The following is a 24,188-nucleotide window of genomic DNA, read 5'->3' on the forward strand; positions in this document are numbered from 1 at the left end:
CAAACTGCTCTGCGAGCAGCTACTGCTGAAGCTGATGCCTTAGAGGCAATTGTACCCATATCCAAGGCTGCTTCTTCCAAAAACATTGCAGCTTTTTTGCTCTTTAGATGCAGCCACTGCTGCTGAAGCCAAGGCTGGTCGTATGATTGCCCCAGACAAGGAAGAAATGGTTTTTAGAACACCATCAACTCTCCTATCCGTGACATAATTTAATGATGTTGAAGGCAGAGGTAATGTAGATTTTCGCACTAATCGGATGACATGCGTATCTACTTTGGTAGCCATCTCATTTTTTAAACAGTCCCCAGCCGAGAGAATAATTGGAATTCTAAACTTCTTACTGGGCGTAACTCAAGCCTCTTGCATAATTTCCGTCAGCTGTTCTGAACCAGAAAACGCAGTCCTAACTGTTTAGGGACGTTTAAACACAGGTGCCTTAGATTTTAACACAGGCTCTGCTGCTTCCTCTAAGGAGAAAATAGGATTTTAATACCTACCGGTAAATCCCTTTCTCCTAGTCCGTAGAGGATGCTGGGGATGCTTCAAGAACCATGGGGTATAGACAGGATCCGCAGGAGACATGGGCACTTTAAGACTTTGAATGGGTGTGAACTGGCTCCTCCCTCTATGCCCCTCCTCCAGACTCCAGTTATAGGAACTGTGCCCAGGGAGACGGACATTTCGAGGAAAAGTATTTATTTTTAGACTAAGGGTGAGATACGTACCAGCTCACACCACCAAACACGCCGTACAACCTGGCATTAAACAGAATTCCAGTCAACGGCATGAACAAAATCAGCAACAGGCTGACCATAACCAAAACACAACCTTTGTGTAACAAAAGCAATAACTATTAAACAAGTACTGCAGATAGAGTCCGCACTGGGACGGGCGCCCAGCAACCTCTACGGACTAGGAGAAAAGGATTTACCGGTAGGTATTAAAATCCTATTTTCAAATACGTCCTAGAGGATGCTGGGGATGCTTCAAGAACCATGGGTTTTATACCAAAGCTCCAGAACGGGCGGGAGAGTGCAGATGACTCTGCAGCACCGATTGACCAAACATGAGGTCCTCCTCAGCCAGGGTATCAAACTTGTAGAACTTAGCAAAAGTGTTTGAACCCGACCAAGTAGCCACTCGGCAAAGCTGTAACGCCGAGACCCCTCGGGCAGCCGCCCAAGATGAGCCCACCTTTCTCGTAGAATGGGCTTTCACCGATTTCGGTAACGGCAATCCCACCGTAGAATGAGCATGCTGAATCGTATTACAGATCCAGCGTGCAATAATCTGCTTGGAAGCAGGAGCCCCAATCTTGTTGGGTGCATACAGGACAAACAGAGCCTCCGTTTTCCTAATCTGAGCCGTTCTGTCAACATAGATTTTCAAAGCTCTGACCGTATCGAGAGACTTCGATTCCGCCAAGACTTCAGTAGCCACTGGCACCACAAAAGGTTCGTTCATGTGAAACGACCTTTGGTAGAAATTGCTGACAAGTTCTCAAGTCCGCTCTATCTACATGGAAGATCAAATAGGGGCTCTTGTGAGACAAAGCCGCTAATTCAGACACCCGCCTTGCGGACGCCAAGGCCAACAGCATGACCAGTTTCCAAGTGAGGAATTTGAGCTCAACCTTATGCAAAGGTTCAAACCAATGAGATTGCAGGAACCGCAACACCACGTTAAGATCCCACAGTGCCACTGGGGGCACAAAGGGAGGTTGAATGCGCAGCACTCCTTTCACGAAGGTCTGAACTTCTGGAAGGGAGGCCAATTCTTTCTGAAAGAAAATTGATAAGGCCGAAATTTGTACTTTAATGGAGCCTAAGTTTAGGCCCGCATTAACACCTGCTTGCAAAAAATGGAGAAAACGCCCTAGCTGAAATTCTTCCGTAGGAGCCTCCTTGGATTCACACCAAGACACATATTTTCTCCAAATACGGTGGTAATGCTTCGCCGTTAATGCTTTTCTAGCCTGAAGTAATGTGGGAATTACTTCACTGGGAATACCCTTTCGGGCTATGATTTGGCGTTCAACCGCCATGCCGTCAAACGTAGCCGCGGTAAGTCTTGATACACGCACGGCCCTTGCTGTAACAGGTCCTCTCGTAGAGGAAGAGGCCAGGGATCTCCTATGAGTAATTCCTGAAGATCCGGATACCAGGCCCTCCTTGGCCAGTCTGGAACAATGAGTATCGCCTGAAACCTTGTTCTTCTTATGATCTTTATCACCTTTGGAATGAGTGGAAGTGGAGGGAACACATAGACAGACTGAAACACCCACGGTGTCACTAGGGCGTCCACCGCTATTGCTTGAGGGTCCCTCGACCTGGAACAATATCTCTGAAGTTTCTTGTTGAGGCGAGACGTCATCATGTCTATTTGAGGAATTCCCCAATGACTTGTCACTTCTGCAAACACCTCTTGATGAAGACCCCACTCTCCTGGATGGAGATCGTGTCTGCTGAGGAAGTCTGCTTTCCAGTTGTCCACACCTGGAATGAAGACTGCTGACAGAGCGCTTGCATGTCTTTCCGCACAGCAAAGAACTTTTGTGGCCTCCGTCATTGCCGCTCTGCTCTTTGTTCCGCCCTGGTGGTTTATGTACGCCACTGCTGTAATGTTGTCCGACTGAATCAGGACGGGCGGCCCGCGAAGAAGATGTTCCGCTTGCAGAAGGCCGTTGTAAATGGCCCTTAATTCCAGAATGTTTATGTGCAGACAAGCTTCCTGGCTTGACCATTTTCCCTGGAAATTTTCCCCCTGTGTGACTGCTCCCCAGCTTCGGAGACTTGCATCCGTGGTCACCAGAATCCAATCCTGAATCCCGAACCTGCGTCCCTCTAGGAGGTGAGAACTGTGCAGCCACCACAGGAGAGAGATTCTGGTCCTGGAAGATAGGATTATTTTCCGGTGCATGTGCAGGTGAGACCCGGACCACTTGTCCAACAGATCCCACTGAAACATCCTGGCATGGAACCTGCCAAACTGAATGGCCTCGTAGGCCGCCACCATCTTCCCCAGCAACCGAGTGCATTACTGAATCGACACTCTTGCCGGTTTCATAATCTGTTTGACCATGTTCTGGATTTCCAGAGCCTTTTCCACTGGAAGAAAGACTCTCTGTAATTCTGTGTCCAGATTCATACCCAAGAAAGACAGCCGTGTTGTCGGAACCAACTGTGATTTTGGCAAGTTTAGGAGCCAACCAGGTTGTTGCAGGATTGCCAGGGAGAGCGTAACGTTCTTCAGTAATTGCTCCTTGGATCTCGCCTTTATCAGGAGATCGTCCAAGTACGGGATAATTGTGATTCCTTGCTTGCGCAGGAGAACCATCATTTCCGCCATTACTTTGGTGAAAATCCTCGGAGCCGTGGACAGACCAAACGGCAACGTCTGAAATTGGTAATGACAATCCTGAACAACATACCTCAGGTAAGCCTGATGCGGAGGCTATATGGGGACGTGTAAGTAGGCATCCTTTATGTCGACCGACACCATAAAATCCCCCTCCTCCAGACTGGAGATCACTGCTCGGAGAGATTCCATCTTGAATTTGAATTTTTTTAGATAGAAATTGAGGGATTTTAGGTTCAGAATTGGTCTGACCGAGCCGTCCGGCTTCGGGACCATGAACAGGCTCGAATAAAAGCCTTCTCCCTGCTGTGACGGGGGTACCGTGACAATGACTTGATTTTGACACAGCTTTTGTATTGCAGCGCATACTACCTCCCTTTCCGGAAGAGAAGCTGGTAAGGCCGATTTGAAAAATCGGTGAGGGGGCACGTCTTGAAACTCCAATTTGTACCCTTGGGCTACTATTTCTAATACCCAAGGATCCAGGGCCGAGCGAACTCAGACCTGACAGAAGAGTTGGAGACGTGCTCCCACCGGTGCGGACTCCCGCAGAGGAGCCCCAGCGTCATGAGGTAGATTTGGCAGAAGCCGGGGAGGACTTCTGCTCTTGGGAACCTGCCACAGCCGGTGACCTTTTTCCCCTTCCTCCAGTAGCAAGGAAGGAAGACCCTCATTCTTTTTTGTATTAATTGGGCCGAAAGGACTGCATCTGATAGTGGGGCGTTTTCTTTTGTGGTGCAGGGACATAAGCTAGAAATTATGACTTACCCGCGGTAGCCGTAGATACCAGGTCAGCGAGGCTGTCACCAAACAATACACCACCTTTATACGGCAGAGACTCCATAGCCTTCTTAGAGTCAGCATCAGCATTCCATTGATGAATCCACAATGCCCTCCTAGCCGAGACTGCCATGGCATTTGCCCTTGATCCCAAAAGGCCAATATCCCTTGCAGCTTCCTTTAGGTAGGCTGCAGCGTCCCTGATATAACCCAGTGTCAAAATAATGCTATCCCTATCCAGGGAATCTATATCAGATGACAAGTTATCTACCCACTTTTCAATAGCGCTACTCACCCATGCCAATGCAACGGCAGGTCTGAGCAGTGTACCAGTAGTGACATAAATGGATTTCAATGTATTTTCCTGCTTACGATCCGCAGGATCCTTCAGGGCTGCCGTGTCAGGAGACGGAAGCGTCACCTTTTTGGACAGACGCGATAGAGCTGTGAGGGCTAAGCCACGCCCCCATAATGGCGTGCTTCAGCCCCGCTATTTTCACATATTTATACTGGTGGGGGTCTGGTTTTAGTGCCCAGGCACTGTATACCTCTTTTGCCAGTCCATGTGGTGAGGCTTTATGCTGCCCAGGTCGCCCCCCCCTGCGCCCTGCACCCTGTAGTGCCGCTGTGTGTGTGGGAGCATGGCGCGCAGCGCGGCCGCTGAGCGGTGCCTCAAAGCCGTCACTGAAGTCTTCTGATCTTCTTTTACTCACCCCGTCTTCTGGCTCTGCAAGGGGGGTGACGGCGCGGCTCCGGGAATGAGCATCTAGGCGTACCTAGCGATCAGACCTTCTGGAGCTAATGGTGTCCAGTAGCCTAAGAAGCAGAGCCTTGAAACTCACATTAGTAGGTCTGCTTCTCTCCCCTCAGTTCCACGAAGCAGGGAGCCTGTTGCCAGCAGGTCTCCCTGAAAATAATAAATCTAACATAAAGCCTTTTTCAGAGAAACTCAGGAGAGCTCCTCAGTGTGCATCCAGTTTCACTGGGCACAGAATCTAACTGGGGTCTGGAGGAGGCGCATAGAGGGAGGAGCCAGTTCACACCCATTCAAAGTCTTAAAGTGCCCATGTCTTCTGCGGATCCCGTCTATACCCCATGGTTCTTGAAGCGTCCCCAGCATCCACTAGGACGTATGAGAAAATGGCTTTCATCGCATTAATTAACTCAGATATGTCCACTGAGCCAGGACCTTCTTCTTCATCTCCGTATGCAGAACCGTAGTGTAATGAGTCTTCATCTTCCGATGAATCCTCATCTGAAACATGTGTAGACTGTGAAGATGTTGTTTCAGGTCTATGTGATTTACTTACCACCAGCCTTTCAGCCTGTTTTTGTTGAGAGGCTGCTGCTTCCCCTGCCAGATGTAATAAACCACAGGTGGAATGCTGCATGTAAAGATAAATAGTGTAACCTATCCCTGGTACAGAAAATGGAATTATCCGCTCAGCTACACTGGATAATATCTGTGCAAAAAGTAGCCCATGTGGGATCCACTTGCACTTGTGGGTCATTCCATAAAAATGGTCTTTTTATGTAACGTTTGTTACCAGTTTTCATGAAAAGCTTTGCATCAAAATTAAAGCATATCATGTACCATACAAACAACATTTACTTTGCACAAAATAATCAACACATGCTCAAAAAAATATATTTCACATGAAATATATTTCAAAATGTAACATATGTTACCATGGAATGACCCTTGCGTCTGCCTTGGATTTTTCAAGAGACTTTGGTGAAAGCTAAAACAATTTACACACAAACCATTCTGAACCAGATCCAGACAGGTTAACCCAGCTTTGCAATACAAACATGACATGTGTGTTGGTGCTGCTGTGAGTGTATCTTCCTCACCCTTGCCGCTCTTAGACATGATAAATAATCACACAATTGTACACTGTAAACTACACAATTTGTGACTGTAAATCACTTTCAATTTTGTTAAAGTGACATACAATCCAACCCTACCCTGCTTTGCACCAACATTGAGGATCGGAATAGACAGAATAACTAAAAAAAAGAAAGACAAAATGATAGTAAAGTCAGCAATAGCACTAGCAATCAGTCACAGGTTATACATTAGTATAATAAGCAATATGAGCACATAATCAACTACAAATACAATTCAAGTATGTAGGAGAAACATATTTCTGCATTACCTTATATAGGATTTAACCGTATTCAGTCGCACAGCGAAATAAAACAACAGTAATAATTATCAGGCTCATATGCATTAGGTACTTCGTATTCGTACTCAAAGGTAGATAGAGACTTAGGTGGTCTACAAAGTTTTTTTGTGCAGTTTCAGAGTAGCTCAAAACCTACTTAGCGCTTGCGCTCACTTCAGACTGTTCTGTTCCTGTTTTGATGTCACAAATACACCCTGCGTTCAGCCACTCCTGCATTTTTCCTGGCATGCCTGCATTTTTTCGAAAACACTCCCTGAAAACGGTCAGTTGCCACCCAAAAACGCCCACTTCATGTCCATAACTCTGCGGCAACCAGTGCAACTGAAAAGCTTCGCTAGACCCTGTGTGAAACTACATCGTTCATTGTAATAGTACGTTGCGCGTGCGCATTGCGCCGCATACGCATGCGCAGAAGTGCCATTTTTTTGCCTCATCGCTGCACAGCGAACGAATGCAGCTAGCGATCAACTCGGAATGACCCCCTTAGTGCTGCATTGCCCGTACTCAGTAGAGTGGGATACAGGGAGACTCACCCCGCTTCCAGGATCGATCAATACGTTAGCGAACGCTGAGTGGATCCAGGCGCTAATATTGTACACGCCCCGTGAACCTACAGTGAACACAGACGCCCAAGTGAACACTGATGCACCAGTCACACAACCGTCTATGCTGCGACTGGGTCCCCTTAGATACACAGCATCTCAGACGGAAGCGGGAAATCAGTTCACGGCGGGAGACTCGGCGGAAACTGGTCATGAACCGGGGGAAGGGGCAACCAGGGGAGCGTCTGATTCCCCACTGCTGACATCAACCCTAGGGATCGCGACCTCATACTACCCCTGGAGCCTATGATCCCCAGGGCCTAGCGCTGGTGCACGCTAGGTGGCAGCCGCATCAGCGACTGTTAGGTAATCTCCCAAAACAGTGCGGCTGTGTCCGTGTTCCCCCTCTAAATGGAACCGATGTCTTACCTTCTTCCCATGCTCCGACCACAGCCTTGTAACGTCTGCTGGACTTGCTAGTACATCCGACACAGACGCCTGCCGAAACAGCACTGTACTTGCGGGTAAGCATTGTCACGACCCGGCGGGGAGCTGTTGGAGCGACTCTTTCTAAGGTACGTATAAGACGCTTTTAAGAAAAATCACTCAAAAAAAATAGTAAGACTATAAAAATAAGATTTTAAACCTAACGGTAAATCTTTTTCTCGTAGTCCGTAGAGGATGCTGGGGACTCCGAAAGGACCATGGGGGATAGACGGGCTCCGCAGGAGACATGGGCACTTTAAGAAAGACTTTAGGTCTGGGTGTGCACTGGCTCCTCACTCTATGCCCCTCCTCTAGACCTCAGTTAGAGAAACTGTGCCCAGAGGAGATGGACAGTACGAGGACATCTCCTCGTACTGTCATGGGCACTTTAAGAAAGACTTTAGGTCTGGGTGTGCACTGGCTCCTCACTCTATGCCCCTCCTCTAGACCTCAGTTAGGGAAACTGTGCCCAGAGGAGATGGACAGTACGAGGAAAGGATTTTTGTTAATCCAAGGGCAAGATTTATACCAGCCACACCAATCACACCGTATAACTTGTGTATCAATTAAACAGTTAACAATATGAAAAAATAACGTAGCATCAGTCCAACCTGATGGAACTATAACATAACTCTTATGTAAGCAAAACTATATACAAGTCACGCAGAAGTAGTCCGCACTTGGGACGGGCGCCCAGCATCCTCTACGGACTACGAGAAAAAGATTTACCGGTAGGTTTAAAATCTTATTTTCTCTAACGTCCTAGAGGATGCTGGGGACTCAGAAAGGACCATGGGGATTATACCAAAGCTCCCAAACGGGCGGGAGAGTGCAGATGACTCTGCAGCACCGAATGAGCAAACCTTAGGTCCTCCTCAGCCAGGGTATCAAACATATAGAACTTTGCAAAGGTGTTTGAACCCGACCAAGTAGCAGCTCGGCACAGTTGTAGTGCCGAGACCCCTCGGGCAGCCGCCCAAGACGAGCCCACCTTCCTAGTGGAATGGGCCTTGACCGATTTTGGTAACGGCAATCCAGCCGTAGAATGCGCCTGCTGAATCGTGTTACAGATCCAGCGAGCAATAGTCTGCTTCGAAGCAGGGGAGCCAACCTTGTTGGCTGCATATAGGACAAACAGTGCTTCCGTTTTCCTGACTCTAGCCGTTCTGGCCACATAAATTTTCAAAGCCCTGACTACATCAAGGGACTCGGAATCCTCCAAATCTCGTGTAGCCACAGGCACCACAATAGGTTTGTTCATATGAAAAGATGACACCACCTTAGGCAAGAATTGAGGGCGAGTCCGCAATTCCGCCCTATCCATATGGAAAACCAGATAGGGGCTTTTATGAGACGCCGCCAATTCCGCCACTCGCCTAGCCGAAGCCAAGGCTAATAACATGACCACCTTCCAAGTGAGATATTTTAACTCCACCATTTGAAGTGGTTCAAACTAGTGCGACTTAAGGAAACTCAACACCACGTTAAGGTCCCAAGGCGCCACCGGAGGTATAAAAGGAGGCTGAATATGCAGCACTCCCTTTACAAAAGTCTGTACTTCTGGGATAGAAGCCAATTCTTTTTGATAGAAAATGGATAAGGCCGAAATCTGAACCTTAATGGATCCTAACTTTAGGCCCAAATTCACTCCAGTCTGTAGGAAGTGAAGGAAACGGCCCAGATGGAATTCTTCCGTAGGAGCATTCCTGGCCTCACACCAAGAAACATATTTTCGCCATATACGGTGATAATGTTTAGCTGTCACGTCCTTCCTAGCCTTTATCAGAGTAGGAATGACCTCATCCGGAATTCCCTTTTCCGCTAGGATCCGGCGTTCAACCGCCATGCCGTCAAACGCAGCCGCGGTAAGTCTTGGAACAGACATGGTCCCTGTTGTAACAGGTCCTGTCATAGAGGAAGAGGCCACGGATCTTCTGTGAGCATTTCCAGCAGATCCGGATACCAGGTCCTTTGTGGCCAATCTGGAACAATGAGAATTGTTCTCACTCCTCTTTTTCTTATTATTCTCAACACCTTGGTTATGAGAGGAAGAGGAGGAAACACATAGACCGACTGGAACACCCACGGTGTCACTAGGGCGTCTACTGTTACCGCCTGAGGATCTTTTGATCTGGCGCAATACCTCTGTAGCTTTTTGTTGAGGCGGGATGCCATCATGTCTATCTGGGGCAGTCCCCACTGACTTGCAATCTGTGCGAAGACTTCCCGATGAAGTCCCCACTCCCCTGGATGCAGGTCATGTCTGCTGAGGAAGTCTGCTTCCCAGTTGTCCACTCCCGGAATGAACACTGCTGATAGTGCGCTTACGTGATTTTCCACCCAGCGAAGAATCTTGGTGGCTTCCGCCATTGCCACCCTGCTCCTTGTGCCGCCTTGGCGGTTTACATGAGCCACTGCGGTGATGTTGTCTGACTGGATCAGAACTGGTTGGTCGCGAAGCAAGTTCTCCGCTTGACGTAGGGCGTTGTATATGGCCCTCAGTTCCAGGATGTTGATGTGAAGACAAGTCTCTTGACTTGTCCAAAGTCCTTGGAAGTTTCTTCCCTGTGTGACTGCTCCCCACCCTCTGAGGCTCGCGTCCGTGGTCACCGGGATACAATCCTGAATGCCGAACCTGCGTCCTTCCAAAAGGTGAGCACTATGCAGCCACCACAGGAGAGATACCCTGGCCCTGAATTTGTAGATGTGACCCGGACCACTTGTCCAATAGGTCCCATTGGAAAGTCCTTGCATGGAACCTGCCGAAGGGAATGGCCTCGTATGTTGCCACCATTTTTCCCAGGACTTGAGTGCAATGATGCACAGACACTTGTTTTGGCTTCAATAGGTTCTTGACTAGAGTCATGAGTTCCTGAGCTTTTTCTATCGGGAGAAAACCCTTTTTCTGGTCTGTGTCCAGAATCATGCCCAAGAAGGTCAGACGAGTCGTAGGAACCAGCTGTGACTTCGGGATATTGAGAATCCAGCCGTGTTGCTGTAACACCTTCAATGAAAGTGACACGCTGTTCAGTAACTTCTCTCGTGATCTCGCTTTTATGAGGAGATCGTCAAAGTACGGGATAATTGTGACACCATCATTTCCGCCATTACCTTGGTGAAAATCCTCGGGGCCGTGGAAAGCCCAAACGGCAACGTCTGAAATTGGTAATGACAATCCTGTACCGCAAATCTCAGGTACGCCTGATGAGGTGGATATATGGGAACATGAAGGTATGCATCCTTTATGTCCAGGGATACCATAAAATCCCCCCCTTCCAGGCTGGCGATGACCGCTCTGAGCGATTCCATCTTGAACTTGAAACGTTTTAAGTATAGGTTCAGGGATTTTAAATTCAATATGGGTCTGACCGAACCGTCCGGTTTTGGAACTACAAACAGGGTGGAGTAGTATCCCTTCCCTCTCTGAAGCAGGGGAACTTCGACCACCACTTGTTGAAGACACAATTTGTGAATAGCATTTAACACTATCTCCCTTTCTAGGGGAGAAGTCGGTAGAGCCGATTTGAAAAACCGGCGAGGAGGCACCTCTTCGAATTCCAGCTTGTATCCCTGAGAAACAATTTCTATTGCCCAGGGATCCACCTGTGAGTGAACCCAGATGTGGCTGAAAAGTCGAAGACGTGCCCCCACTGGGGCGGACTCCCTCAGCGGAGCCCCAGCGTCATGCGGTGGATTTTGCAGAGGCCGGGGAGGATTTCTGTTCCTGGGAACTAGCTGTGCTGTGCAGCTTTTTACCTCTGCCCTTACCTCTGGCAAGAAAGGACGATCCACGCACTCTTTTGCTTCTATTTGAACGAAAGGACTGCATTAATGTGGCGCTTTCTTAGGTTGTGAGGGAACATAAGGCAAAAAAATCGATTTACCTGCCGTAGCTGTGGAGACCAGGTCCGAGAGACCTTCCCCAAACAATTCCTCACTCTTGTAAGGTAAAACCTCCATATGTTTTTTTGAGTCGGCATCACCTGTCCACTGCCGGGTCCAGAGGACTCGTCTAGCAGAGATTGACATAGCGTTTATTATGGAACCCAGTAAACTAATGTCTCTTTGAGCATCTCTCATATATAAGACAGCATCCTTTATATGGCCTAGGGTCAATAAAATGGTATCCTTATCTAGGGTCTCAATCTCCGCCGATAAGGAATCTGTCCATGCTGCTACCACGCTACAAACCCAGGCCGACGCAATTGCCGGTCTGAGTAATGTTCCAGAATGTGTGTAAATGGATTTCAAGGTTATCTCCTGCTTGCGGTCAGCAGGATCCTTGAGGGTAGCCGTCTCTTGGGATGGCAGCGCTGTCTTTTTTGACAAGCGTGTCAACGCTTTGTCCACCTTAGGGGAGGATTCCCAACGTATCCTGTCCGTTGGCGGGAAAGGATACGCCATAAGAATTCTTTTAGGAATCTGTAGTTTTTTGTCTGGAGATTCCCACGCTTTTTCACATAATTCGTTCAACTCATGTGAGGAGGGAAAAGTTAACTCAGGCTTCTTTCCCTTATACATGTGTACCCTCGTGTCAGGGACAGGGGGTTCTCCTCTGTGATATGCAACACTTCTTTTATTGCAATAATCATATATCAAATACATTTAGCCACTTTTGGCTGTAACTTTGCATCATCGTAGTCGACACTGGAGTCCGAATCCGTGTCGGTATCAGTGTCTGCTATTTGAGATAGTGGGCGCTTCCGAGACCCTGAAGGTCCCGGCGACATAGGGACAGACGTGGGTTCACTCCCTGACTGTTCCTTAGCTTCAGCTTTGTCTAATCTCTTGTGCAATAAGTTCACACTAGCACTTAAAACATCCCACATATCCATCCAGTGAGGTGTCGGCACCGCCGACGGAGACACCACATTCATACGCTCCCCCTCCTCCCTAGGTGAGCCTTCTACCTCAGACATGTCGACACACGTGTACCGACACACCACACACACAGGGAACCTCTTATCTGAAGATAGTTTCCCCACCAGGCCCTTTGGAGAGACAGAGAGAGAGTATGCCAGCACACACCCCAGCGCTATATGACCCAGGAAAAAAACACAATAATTTTATGTTTACCCAGATAGCGCTGTTTACATATACAATATGCGCCTAATGTTGTGCCCCCCCCCCCCTTCTTTAAAACCCTCTTTCTACCGTGGTATAAGCTGGGGAGAGTCCGGGGAGCTTCCTCTCAGCGGTGCTGTGGAGAAAAATGGTGCTGGTGAGTGCTGAGGGAGAACCCGCGCCCCCTCGGCGGCGGGCTTCTGTCCCGCTTAAAACAGTACAATTTGGCGGGGGCTCTTATATATATGCAGTGCCCAGCTGTATATATACTTATTTGTGCCAAAAAAGAGGTCTATATGCTGCCCCGGGCGCCCCCCCTGCGCCCTGCACCCTTACAGTGACTGTTGTGTGTGAGGTGTATGGGAGCAATGGCGCACAGCTTTACTGCTGTGCGTTACCTCAGTGAAGATCATGAAGTCTTCTGCCGCCTCTGAAGTCTTCTTTTCTTCTCATACTCACCCGGCTTCTATCTTCCGGCTCTGCGAGGGGGACGGCGGCGCGGCTCTGGGACGGACGGCGAGGGTGAGACCTGCGTACCGATCCCTCTGGAGCTAATGGTGTCCAGTAGCCTAAGAAGCAGAGCCTTGAAACTCACAGAAGTAGGTCTGCTTCTCTCCCCTCAGTCCCTCGATGCAGGGAGTCTGTTGCCAGCAGGCTCCCTGAAAATAAAAAACCTAACAAATATACTTTCTGTCAGGAAGCTCAGGAGAGCTCCCTGAAGTGCACCCATCTCCTCTGGGCACAGTATCAAACTGAGGTCTAGAGGAGGGGCATAGAGGGAGGAGCCAGTGCACACCCAGACCTAAAGTCTTTCTTAAAGTGCCCATGTCTCCTGCGGAGCCCGTCTATCCCCCATGGTCCTTTCGGAGTCCCCAGCATCCTCTAGGACGTTAGAGAAAATAAAATAAAAAAAGCTTATGGCTACTAAAAAACAGCAGCCCTCTTGACCATGGTCCGGCTCCTGCCGCACCAAACAAAAAACTGATTTGCCTGAGCCAGGAGGAGAGGATATATGGACGGCCCCGTCGCATGCTTGGAACAAGAAAGCTTTGACGTTTAATGCAAATCAGCTGTCGAGTCATCATATCCCAATGTTATCCTGTGGATAACCTGTTGATCCTGCTGGAGAAATGCTTTTATAAATAAATGTATCATTTAGTAGCTTTCATAAGGACTAATGAAGACAATAAATAGTGAACTGTAAATTTGCAAAGTGTGCAAGAACTTTACAAAGGGGGAACAGACCGAGCGAGTCAACCTGTGGCTAACTGAATCTGCCTCATAGTATCTAGAAAACTGTGCACCTACAGTAGTACAGGGTTTTTACATTCCAACCCCTAAGCACTCAACAGGTGATATGTTGAGAATTGCCTAAAAGTGGACCTGTCACTTACACATCCGCAGACCATTTTGTCAGCTAAACTTTTAAAAAAAAGAGATCCAGCAACTCTCTAAAAACCATTACCTCAGAAATAGGTCAGGCGGTGCCTTAGTGATGTTGTTAGCTTACAGCAAAGTGATAGCAATTTGTTTACTGTGCCAATATAAATGCAGTTTTAAGAATCGATAAAGGAAAACGTAAACCTACCCCATACACACATACACAAATTATGAAAGTAGAAGAACAGAAAATAATCAGCTTGTAACAGAGCAATTTATTCACCGAAGTGCAAAAAATACAACGTAAAGCCGTGAGTGTGCATGATGCGTGTATGCAGTTCTGTAATTGTCTGTGTGATGGCTTCTTCCCACTATGTAAAATGACCCACCACAGGGGTGCATAATGCACAACAGCAGAAATGTACTTTAGACAGAAATAGAATGATCGCTGTCACTTTAAAGACTACAGATCAAATGACAAATTGCTGTCACCTTAAAGAACATATTGAATAATTGCTCACCTCACGAGAAAAGATACAGTAATACTGAGCATGTTTTGCAGCAAATTGACCTTGTTAAGGAAATGACAGGAATTAGCATCACTTCTTCCGAGTGGGGTCTGCAAATGCAGTACCTTACTAAATTGAATATATATATATAAAAATAAAAAAAAACTTCTATAACCAGAAAAATTGAAACATTGCGAAAACAAAATGGCGTCTATTCAGTTTGTTTTGGAATCTTGAACACTGTGATCACAGGGGAGAGAACTCTATGAATCTCATTGTCTGGTGAAGAGGATGAACCCTAATACCCCTTTCACATCGCACAAATAACCCGGTATCGACACGGCATATTGGGTCAGTGTGCGATGTGAAAGCTCTTTTGTTGAATTAGCCGTTCAGGCGCAGTGTGAATGGGAGCCGTTCCGATGCGACACGGCTCCCATTCACTGCATACGGAGAGGCGGCGCAGGAGATGAGCTCATCTCCCAGCGCCGCCTCCACCCCCGCCCCTGCTGCTGCTGTGCCCCCCGCTGCTATGGCAACCGACCCGGTATATTGCCGGGTCGGAAAGCCAGCAAGAGCGCAAATGCCGAATCCCACCCGGTAAGTAAACGTTTCTCTTACCGGGTGGGATCCGGCATTTGCGATCTGAAAGCAGCATAAATGGGTTGTTCATCATTTAGACAGGAACCCCTTCCAGTGGGGCTACCTATGCACAATCCCTCACCTATATGTATACTATGCTTCCTTTCCGCTAAATGTGACAATATGCAGAGCTCACTTACTAATACACATTGGACCACTGCATCTGTAACTAAGAGGCTAATTCAGACCTGATCCCTGGGCTGCGTTTTTTGCAGCCCTGAGAACAGGTAGCCGCCGCATACAGGGGGAGGGTATCAGCTCTGTGCAAGTGTGCGTTTGCATTTGTTGCAGAGCTGCACAAACATCAGTTTGTGCAGTCCCTGCTCGGCCCAGGACTTACTCTGCCGCTGCGATGTGATCCTGGTGATCTGGGCCAGAGCCGACGTCAGACACCCTCCCTCCAAACGCAAACCTGCGTTTTTCCGGACACTCCTTTAAAACGGTCAGTTGCCACTCACAAACAGCCTCTTCCTGTCAATCACCTTGCGATTGCCCGTGCAATCGCTTTTTTCGCAGCATCCCGTCGCTATACACTGATGCCTGGTGCAGTCGTTCGACGCGCCGGAACATTGAGGTGCATACGCATGCGCAGATCAGACCTGATCGCCCGCTGTGCGAAAACGCACAGCAGTGATTGGGTCTAAATTACCCCCTAAGGTAGGTATGTCAATGTAGAAGTGATGAGACAGCAGGTTTAATTGACTGGGACCGCTATTAAGTTAGCTAAGTCCCTAGTCAGTATGGGAGTTACTGGGTGCAGGCTTATACACGGCTGAGTCACATTATTATGACCACCTCCTACATTTGATGTCAGCAGAGTGTAAATCATCAAGTACGTCACGTGTTGTGCGCTAGCTTGGTGGGTATATTAGGTGTAGGCCGTCTACACACCTATCATTCGTTGTTGTCATGGGCAAAAGGGGCAATTAATCCGAGTTACAAAAAGGGATGATTTCAGCTTTCGGGTCAAGGGTGGCAGTATTTCTGAAACACCGCAGTTTATGAACTGTTCGCATGCTGCTGTGGCGAAGGTGTATCGTGACTGGACAAATGGTGCCATTTGCAAATAACCGACATGGGAACTGCGGAGCACCACATGCCATTGATGTGAGAGGTGAACATAAGCTACGAAGGTGCGCGAGAGCTGCCTGAATCGCTACAGTGGAGCAGCTCACCGTCAAAACGAACCTGGGGGCTACCAGACGTGTCTCTAAAATGAGAGTACGGTACATCTAGCTGCTGTCTGTGCTGCACGCGGTGGTTACTCTAGCTATTAGCCGGTGGTCATAATAATGTGACTTGACCATGTATAGTTTTCTATTTTGTTTTGATGTATTGCCTAATGTGGTTCTAGCTGCTGTCTATGCAGTCTGTTAAGGGCCACTAGGGTGTGGTTTATAAATCAGCCTTAGCTACATTACAACTCAGCCTCCCTACCTGTGAGGTAAGTGTATATGATTTTAACAGCATTTCAGTGTTGGAATCTGAAAGGTTAGAGTATGATTTGCAACTGATGAGGAACCTTGGCTTAGGCTGCATGTTTACTGTATTATTCAAAATATGAATTAATACTGCATACAGCATTTTGTATACATACTGTATTTGCAATAATAAAGATAAGTGCAGAGAACTGCTGAAAATAACTGTATTTTAGCTATGATATACAGCTCAATCAAATACAGGTAATGGATGTTAAATCCGTAACCTCCATACATCACTAAAAGCCTTATGAAGTATCTGCTTGTTGATTATCAGAAGAAAGGAAAGTACATCAATAAGTACAGGATAAGTCAAACCAAAGACACTAGGTTTACCTTCCACATCGGTGCTAAGGTAGTTGCGCACTTCCGTTAAGATGAAGTTGATGTCTTCCTCTGTGGGAATGGGGTGGTGCGTGACCTCTGTTGGAGTGTCAGTCGTCCCAGCAATGGTCATCTTCTCCCATGGCAAGAAAAAGATCACTCTGCCATCACTGGTTGCTGGGTCGAGCAATCCCATATTATCTGGGCTATGAACACCAATAAATATTGTTAGTACTGAACAGTAGCAACAATGGGTGGCATTTAGGGTAATACGTCAGAGATTCTTAAAATAATCCAAAAGGTTACTAGAGATATAAGATTTGTAATAAAGGAAAATTCCACCCAAAAGAACATTTTACATTTGGGTTTAATGTCTCAATAAAAGCCAGCCCGAAACTGTTTCTTGCCTGTGTGCCAGGATGCTGACTATGGGCCTCATTCCGAGTCAGACACAAGTCCAAATGTGGACAGACCCCATGACTATCTGCAAACTTCACGCGCATCGTAGAAAGCAATGGCCGTCTGCACGCATGCCACACCACGCATACGCACATGGACTGAAACTCTTTCCATGAAATGAGCTTTTCTGGGCTACTACTGATCCGGAACTGAGCCGTCTCATGGGAGTGTCACCAGACTTCATGCCTGTTTGTGGTGTGCTGACAGAAACACATGATGATGACGACTGCAGGTAAAAAACAGTGGATGGCCCAGCCTTCAGCATGAATAAGGATGGATATTTAGCATAGATGTGTGGATACTCGCATGCTAACACTCTACGTAAGCAGCATATTAGGGCAAGGGTTTACTTATGGTATCCCATCCAAAACAGAATTTTTTAAATTGCGCGTACTCTTTCTATACAGCTGATCAAATATTTGATGCTAAGGTATTAGATCATCTAAGGCTGGGGCTACACATAGCAGCCAAGCGGGTCCCGTTCAGCAGGACCTGCTTGGCCACACGGAGACTGCACATGGGCGCCTATGCAGGCACCCACACATGTATGGCAGTCCGGCCACCGCTGGGCGGTTGGGCCAGATGACAGGATGGCGGGATTCCAATGTGAGCACATACATTTCAATGTATGTGTCCACACAGTGAGGCTGTGCCGCACTGTGTTCCACTGAAATCCAGTGTGTCACTGGCCGGATTTTGTTCTGCGGCATCCCGCAGAACAGGATCTGTGTGCACACAAAACCTCCCTCCCGGCCAAGCGGGTCCCGTTCATCGGGACCCGCTTGGCCGCTATGTGTGAACCCAGCCTAAGATGTTCACTTATGATTTCAGCTTTCACACCATGGAACGAAACATCTCTCTTTCAGCATCCAGGCTAATTCTGTTTTGTAGCTCACTAGGTTTTTCTCAAACAATTTAAATTCCAGTAAACAACCAACAAAATGTGATGAGTATCTGAGCACAGCATCTATTTCTATTACTTCTCCACCAAATCCAATAGTGCAACTCTCTAGAGTCACTGCTTCCGATTTACCTGTCCAGCCAATCAAAGTACCTGTAGTATCCGGGCATCACAATATGCACTCCGGCGCTGGGCTGGCAGATGTTGCTGGTCTCCTGATTATCCATTTTGCGAAGAGAGTCTGTGAATGGTCCTGTTGCATTGATGACACATTTGGCTCGGACGTTAAATGTTTGGCCTGAGAAAGAAAAACTCCGTAAAACACAAGATACAGTACAACGCAAAAAAAAACACACTTGGGGTGGGCAGTATAGCACAATGTCCTGCCGATCTCTCTACACTTATCCAGAGCAGCACAATGTCCTGCAGACCTCTGTAAGGATAGTTACAGTCCTGTCTTTGGGATTTGAAAAATAACAGCGTCCTGCAAATGTCTAGAACAGAGTTAGGGACTATGGCCCTGTAACATTTGCTGAGACTTATAGTTCTATAGTTAGGCCACAGGATGTCGAGACTGGCTCTAGAAAATGTAAATGGATTACAGATTATTTGTTTACTAATCTAAAGGGGATGCTGCAAATACTGTATATGATCAGCAGCCCTAAGGAAATACATTTAATCTTTATGGAGATTGTACATAAAATCATTTTTTAATACAGACCATAGGGAAACTCCATGAATGAGTTAAGCATTGGGAAAATGCAGAACGTATATGTATTTATATAGCAGGCTACAAGTCACATACCTGTTAGAACGTCCCTGCAACGTGCGCCACAGACGCGCTCTCTGCCGCTCTCCGGATCTGTCTTCTTCAGCAAGCCCACCACTTCAGTGTAATTGGCTGTGGCAGCACCATACCTGGCAGCAGTGAGAGCGATGGCAAGGTTCATTCGAGCATCGTTGTGCTGTCCTGCAGCAGAGGGCAGAATTAAAGGAAGGACATGAGTCACCTCAAGCCACTGACTTGTGGTATCGAAGTGTGTCAGAACCGATCTGTCACATCTGTCCCTGTCACACTGAATATACGTGATGGCTGGCTAGATCTCACTGGAATTATTTAAAAATACATTGTCTCTTCCACATCAAAGCATTAACCTGCTGCACGATTCAGTGCTACCACATGGCCTATTTACATAGAGATCTAATGAGGCTATTAATACATTTCACAATATAACTAATAGAGCTAATTTATTGAACACCCATTAATGCATTTAAGCAAAGAGAATAGTAATCACAACTATATAAATCACTAAATCTATGATCAACAATGTTAAGAACCACAGTTGGGGTAATTAACAACTCTTAACAGCACATACACAACTGTCAATAATATTAATTAATTTGTTACAGCGTGCAATATAATTAGTGAACCAATACAGAAGATGTACACAAAATTTGACTTCCAGAGTAATGATTATATTACTAATTAGTGTGTGTGTGTGTGTGTGGGGGGGGGGGGGAATAAGTGCAGGCCGAATGTTGCGTCAAAAATGGACTACTGTATATACAATCAATAAGTATACCCCTAAATGCAAACCACATTTCAATATTAATGGACTGTATATAAGCAATTGGTAAACAGACAGATGGAAAAGACATTGTATGAATGATGTACACATAAGTAAGAAAATATATGTAAACAAGGGTTTACTTTAAAATTAATGGGCTATATTAATTAGTAGAGAAATAGGTGCAAACACAATGTGACTTCAGTATCAATGCACTGTCCAAAGTAATAGTAAATACTCAAAGCTCCTAAATTTACATTCAACTTTTTCCACCTCTATATAAACAATTTCACACAGCTATCCCAGTGGCATTAGATTTATCATCTTCCCTAAAAGTTACAACCCTGACAATTGGCGTAGCAAAATTCCATCACACTTATAGGACCAGGGAACTACGTGCTTTGAGTAATTCATTTCTCGTTACTTGATCAGTAGTAGCAACACAGCAAATCTCAAAGTAAGAGCACTGGGTCTTTCCACCAAAATACCAAATGAGAGGCTGTTTGAACAATGGGTAGTGTTGTTGATATATGCAGCCAGCATACCAAATCCTTAATATAAAATTGATTATGTAAAATATCTAGCTTATGATCTGTCTGCTGTGGTTCGGACTGGTACACAAGTAATCTGTCTGTGGCAAAAGGGCAAGCAAGGGATCAATGTTTCAGTGGGTCACCTGTCTAGACCCTTCAGCGTCCTGTCGCAGCCACATTTTAATCAATAACAAGAAGTGATTTCCGCCTATTTACTTAGATTGTGCAGTTTTTCTTACACTTGAGTAAAACAGAACAAATCACAAAAAAAAAGTTCCACATGAATAATTCATACAGGACATACATTTGCTTGCATTTAGATAATTGTCTGCAATGTAACAAAAATTACATTTTTACTTTTTTTAAAGGATTTAACTCGTCTCTGTGCACTAAATGGCTATCACCAAGGCAAGAGTGACAAATTGGATTATGTACAGACACCTTTTTCTAAATAATCTGTTTAAAGGAATTATGTTCAAAATGGCAAAAAAAATAAAAAAAATTATACCCAAAAACAGTTAAATCAATTAATGGAAAACATTACTTTTTGCTGAATTTCAGGCAACCTGGGGCTCCCTATAAATTCCTGAATAAATTGGCAGCTGATTACTGGGACTTCAATAGTTAATGAATAAAAGCGTCCTTACTATGCATTTACATTTTCGAGGCTGCTTGCTGTATTTAAATTTGATAGGGGAGGGTGAACAAGACTGAAAGTAGCCAATCATACCACTAAGCCTGTAGACAACGCATGCATCATAGCAGTTGTCTGGTGACTGGATTTACAGACAAGACCAAACGCAATCCAACCAATGTGAATCAGCTGATTCTTAGGCACACCCATCATTTTCAGTCCACATACGCAGACCCATATCGGACCATTTTGTAAAGCATTACCTACCATACAGTGGAATAACCAAAAGATGCTGCTAAAATGTTATATAGCATTATCTAACAAAACAATCTTTAGATTAAATTATTATTATTTTTTTAAATAATATATATTTCTAACTTGCATACTCTCCCAGAATTTCCTGGACTCTCAATTTTGGGGGAATTAATAAACCTCCCGGTTTCTTCCCACTACTCCCATAAGTCACAACATGTTTCCATGGTGTCCAGCGCACCAATAAAGTGACTCTGTACCACTCACCTGCTTTAGTAGGTACAAATTAGGAAAGCAGTGACTGCAGGATTTGGATGGTATTTTTCCAAAGCCTAAGGACTTTGGCAAACCAAATTCAAGATAAGAATTCCCTGCAAATATTGAAATTTGTTTTTTCTTCATCAGTTCAGCTATGCTTACATAAGGTACCAGTAGCGTGCGTTGAGATCAGTGGCTGGTGAGGCACTGCAGCCATAATGTCCGCCGAATCTTCCTGATGACCCCTACCGCCACCGAGCCAATGCCCGCTACTGCCCCTGAGCCCACAAATACGAATCAATAGACCATCGGTCAAACATGGGTGTTATTTAATAGAACTCAGTAATTTACAAAGAATTTGTATTCCCAATCACTGCCGACAACAGCCAAACACTGCCGGAAAAGCATAGAATTCGTAAAAAAATGGAGCTTTCAAAGAGACCTGCTTTTTGCTGTCGTGTTGTGATAGTCATGCACGGATCAGTGAGATCCGTGCATGGTTATCTTTGGAAAAAGGTGTGAATGGGTTAAAAAAAATGAAAAAAAAAAATGCGTGAGGTCCCCCCTCCTAAGTATAACCAGCCTCAGGTTCTTTGAGCTGGTCTTGGTTGTTTAAATACTGGGGAAAAAAATTGGACAGGTGTTCCCCGTATTTAAACAACCAGCACCGGGCTCTTAGTCCGGTCCTGGTTCCAAAAATACGGGGGACAAAAGATGTAGGGGTCCCCCATATTTTTAAAACCAGCACCGGACTCTACTAGCCAGGGAGATAATGCCACAGCCGGGGAACACTTTTATATTGTGTCATAAGTATCTTCTTTGTATTATTTTCATCATTAATGTCAGTGGAGGCACTGCCTTCCCTGCCTCCCCTGACTGCACGTCCCTGTAAGGTACCTACACATTAGACGATACGCTCCATGAGCGATATCATTTCATGTTCTCCCTACCCTCCCGGGTGGCCAATTTTGAGCATACACACTGAACGATATCGCTAACGACATTGTTCAGTGACGTCCCCATGCAGCCGGCCTGTACATATAGATTTGGACGATATAGTCCATATTTTACTGCATGTACAAACGACAGAGGGGGTGGTTAACGACTTGCGGGACCGTGCATCGTTAACAATACAGTGCGTACACATTAAACGATATGCACGAAAATATCGTTAACGATATTGTGCATATCGCTTAAAAATTTTGTCTAATGTGCATTTAGGGTTAGGGTTAACCCTAACCATTTAAAAATGCACATTAGGTTTCACATCTTTAGTGTTTGACTATATATAATGCATTTGTATTGTTTTTTTTTACTGAAACCATAGAGTTACATTTACAAAAGGCAAAATAATAAAAGTCAATAATGTACTGAAGATAACAGCAAGTCAAATATAGTTCAGTGTTATGTTTTACTAGATTTAAAATAGAGGTTCTAAAAAGAGGGGAAAAAAAGTCTGTACAAGTTATCACACTGTGTCCAGCATTCTTGCAATATTGTTCTTTATAGACACAATGCACTATTTGGAGTACAGAGCAGCCAGACCATTCTCCCACAATTGTTCTTGTGGTTTGCTGTGGGTGTGTTCCATGTATGACACACATAGATGGCACACCGATTACATCTGTCAGCTTCACTCACAACTCGAATCTCGTTCTTGGAAGCAGTGAAACAGATCAGTTGTTTATTCTATGAAATAGGGATCAATGGATTAAAAATGAGATAATGGGAAAATTTAACCAGTTCACTTCAGTCTGCTAATTACTGATAATAAATTTTTATTAGTGTTGCTCACTGTAAGATCAAGGACTACAAGTCACAGTTTACTGTACAATACAGAATGCAACAACATTCCAATTCAAAACCATATGTTCAGTTCAACTTTTAACTTAGGGATGTCCATCGACCACTGATAGTTGGAAAACATCAATGGCTAACTACCGATGGTCTTGCCATCGATGGCAAAAAGCCAATGGTTCTCTGCCATCGATGGCTGAGTGGAACTAAGTAGTCCCCCCCCCCCCTCTGGACACGGAGCTTAGGCCCCCTTCCCCAGCGTCCGCAAAACATGCCCCCATTTTTAATTGGCACGGCCAGCACTTTCCAGCGGTGGCCATCGAGTGGTGCAAGCCATTGATGGTTTGCCATAGATGGTTTATGTGCCATCAATGGCTTTCGTCGATGGTGCCATCGATGGAAAGCCCACCGATGGCCATCCCTAGTACAACTAGATGTGGAGAACAATATCTTCTGGCCAACAGCATTATCTACATTGGACACCCATGATTTATGCCAGAGGTTCCCAAACTCTGCCATTACAGTCCAGATTTTAAGGCTATCCATTGTTTAGTTCAGATGGCTAAATCAAATTGACTAATACTAGTTAAGTCACCTGTGCTCAAGCATGGATATCAGATCAGATCCTTGATGAAGAAAAGAGAGAGAGAGATGCATAGAGAATCACTGGTTAGAAATGAAATCAGATAAAGTGCTGGTTTTTAACTCCAATCCTCAAGTACCCAAACAAGTCACGTTTTCAGGCCTTCTGTGGAAATAGGTGGGATAATTACTGACACGGTACAATAAACCCACCACATGTGCAGGGCCTGATCAACCAATAGACTGATCAGGCTGCAGCCTAGAGCGCTGGATCCTGGGGAGGCGCAGCGGATGCAGACGTCATGTGCGTCATGAGTCACGTGCCGACGCCGTACCCGCCCACGCTACCAGAGCTGCTACAGGCAGCCTGCACCCAGAGCTGGCGTGAAGCGCTCAGCGAGGATATGCATTGCAGGATGGCGCCGGGATGTAGATGAGGAAGAGGAGCAGGTG

At 45.9% G+C, this 24,188-nt stretch overlaps 1 protein-coding gene across 1 annotated transcript in view; it reads right to left on the minus strand.

Annotated features, from left to right (window-relative positions):
* Positions 1-24,188, minus strand: part of GPD2 (glycerol-3-phosphate dehydrogenase 2) — a 368,081-nt gene that overhangs the window by 70,350 nt on the left and 273,543 nt on the right. Inside the window, exons 7-9 of the mRNA XM_063933701.1 lie at positions 18,917-19,081; positions 18,265-18,409; positions 16,764-16,957 (exon numbers count right to left, since the gene is read on the minus strand). Of these exons, the coding sequence (XP_063789771.1) occupies positions 16,764-16,957; positions 18,265-18,409; positions 18,917-19,081 (504 nt within the window). The remainder of the gene's footprint in view (positions 1-16,763; positions 16,958-18,264; positions 18,410-18,916; positions 19,082-24,188) is intronic.

Source organism: Pseudophryne corroboree, chromosome 7 (genome assembly GCF_028390025.1).
Source record: "Pseudophryne corroboree isolate aPseCor3 chromosome 7, aPseCor3.hap2, whole genome shotgun sequence".
Classification (NCBI taxonomy): Eukaryota; Metazoa; Chordata; class Amphibia; order Anura; family Myobatrachidae; genus Pseudophryne; species Pseudophryne corroboree.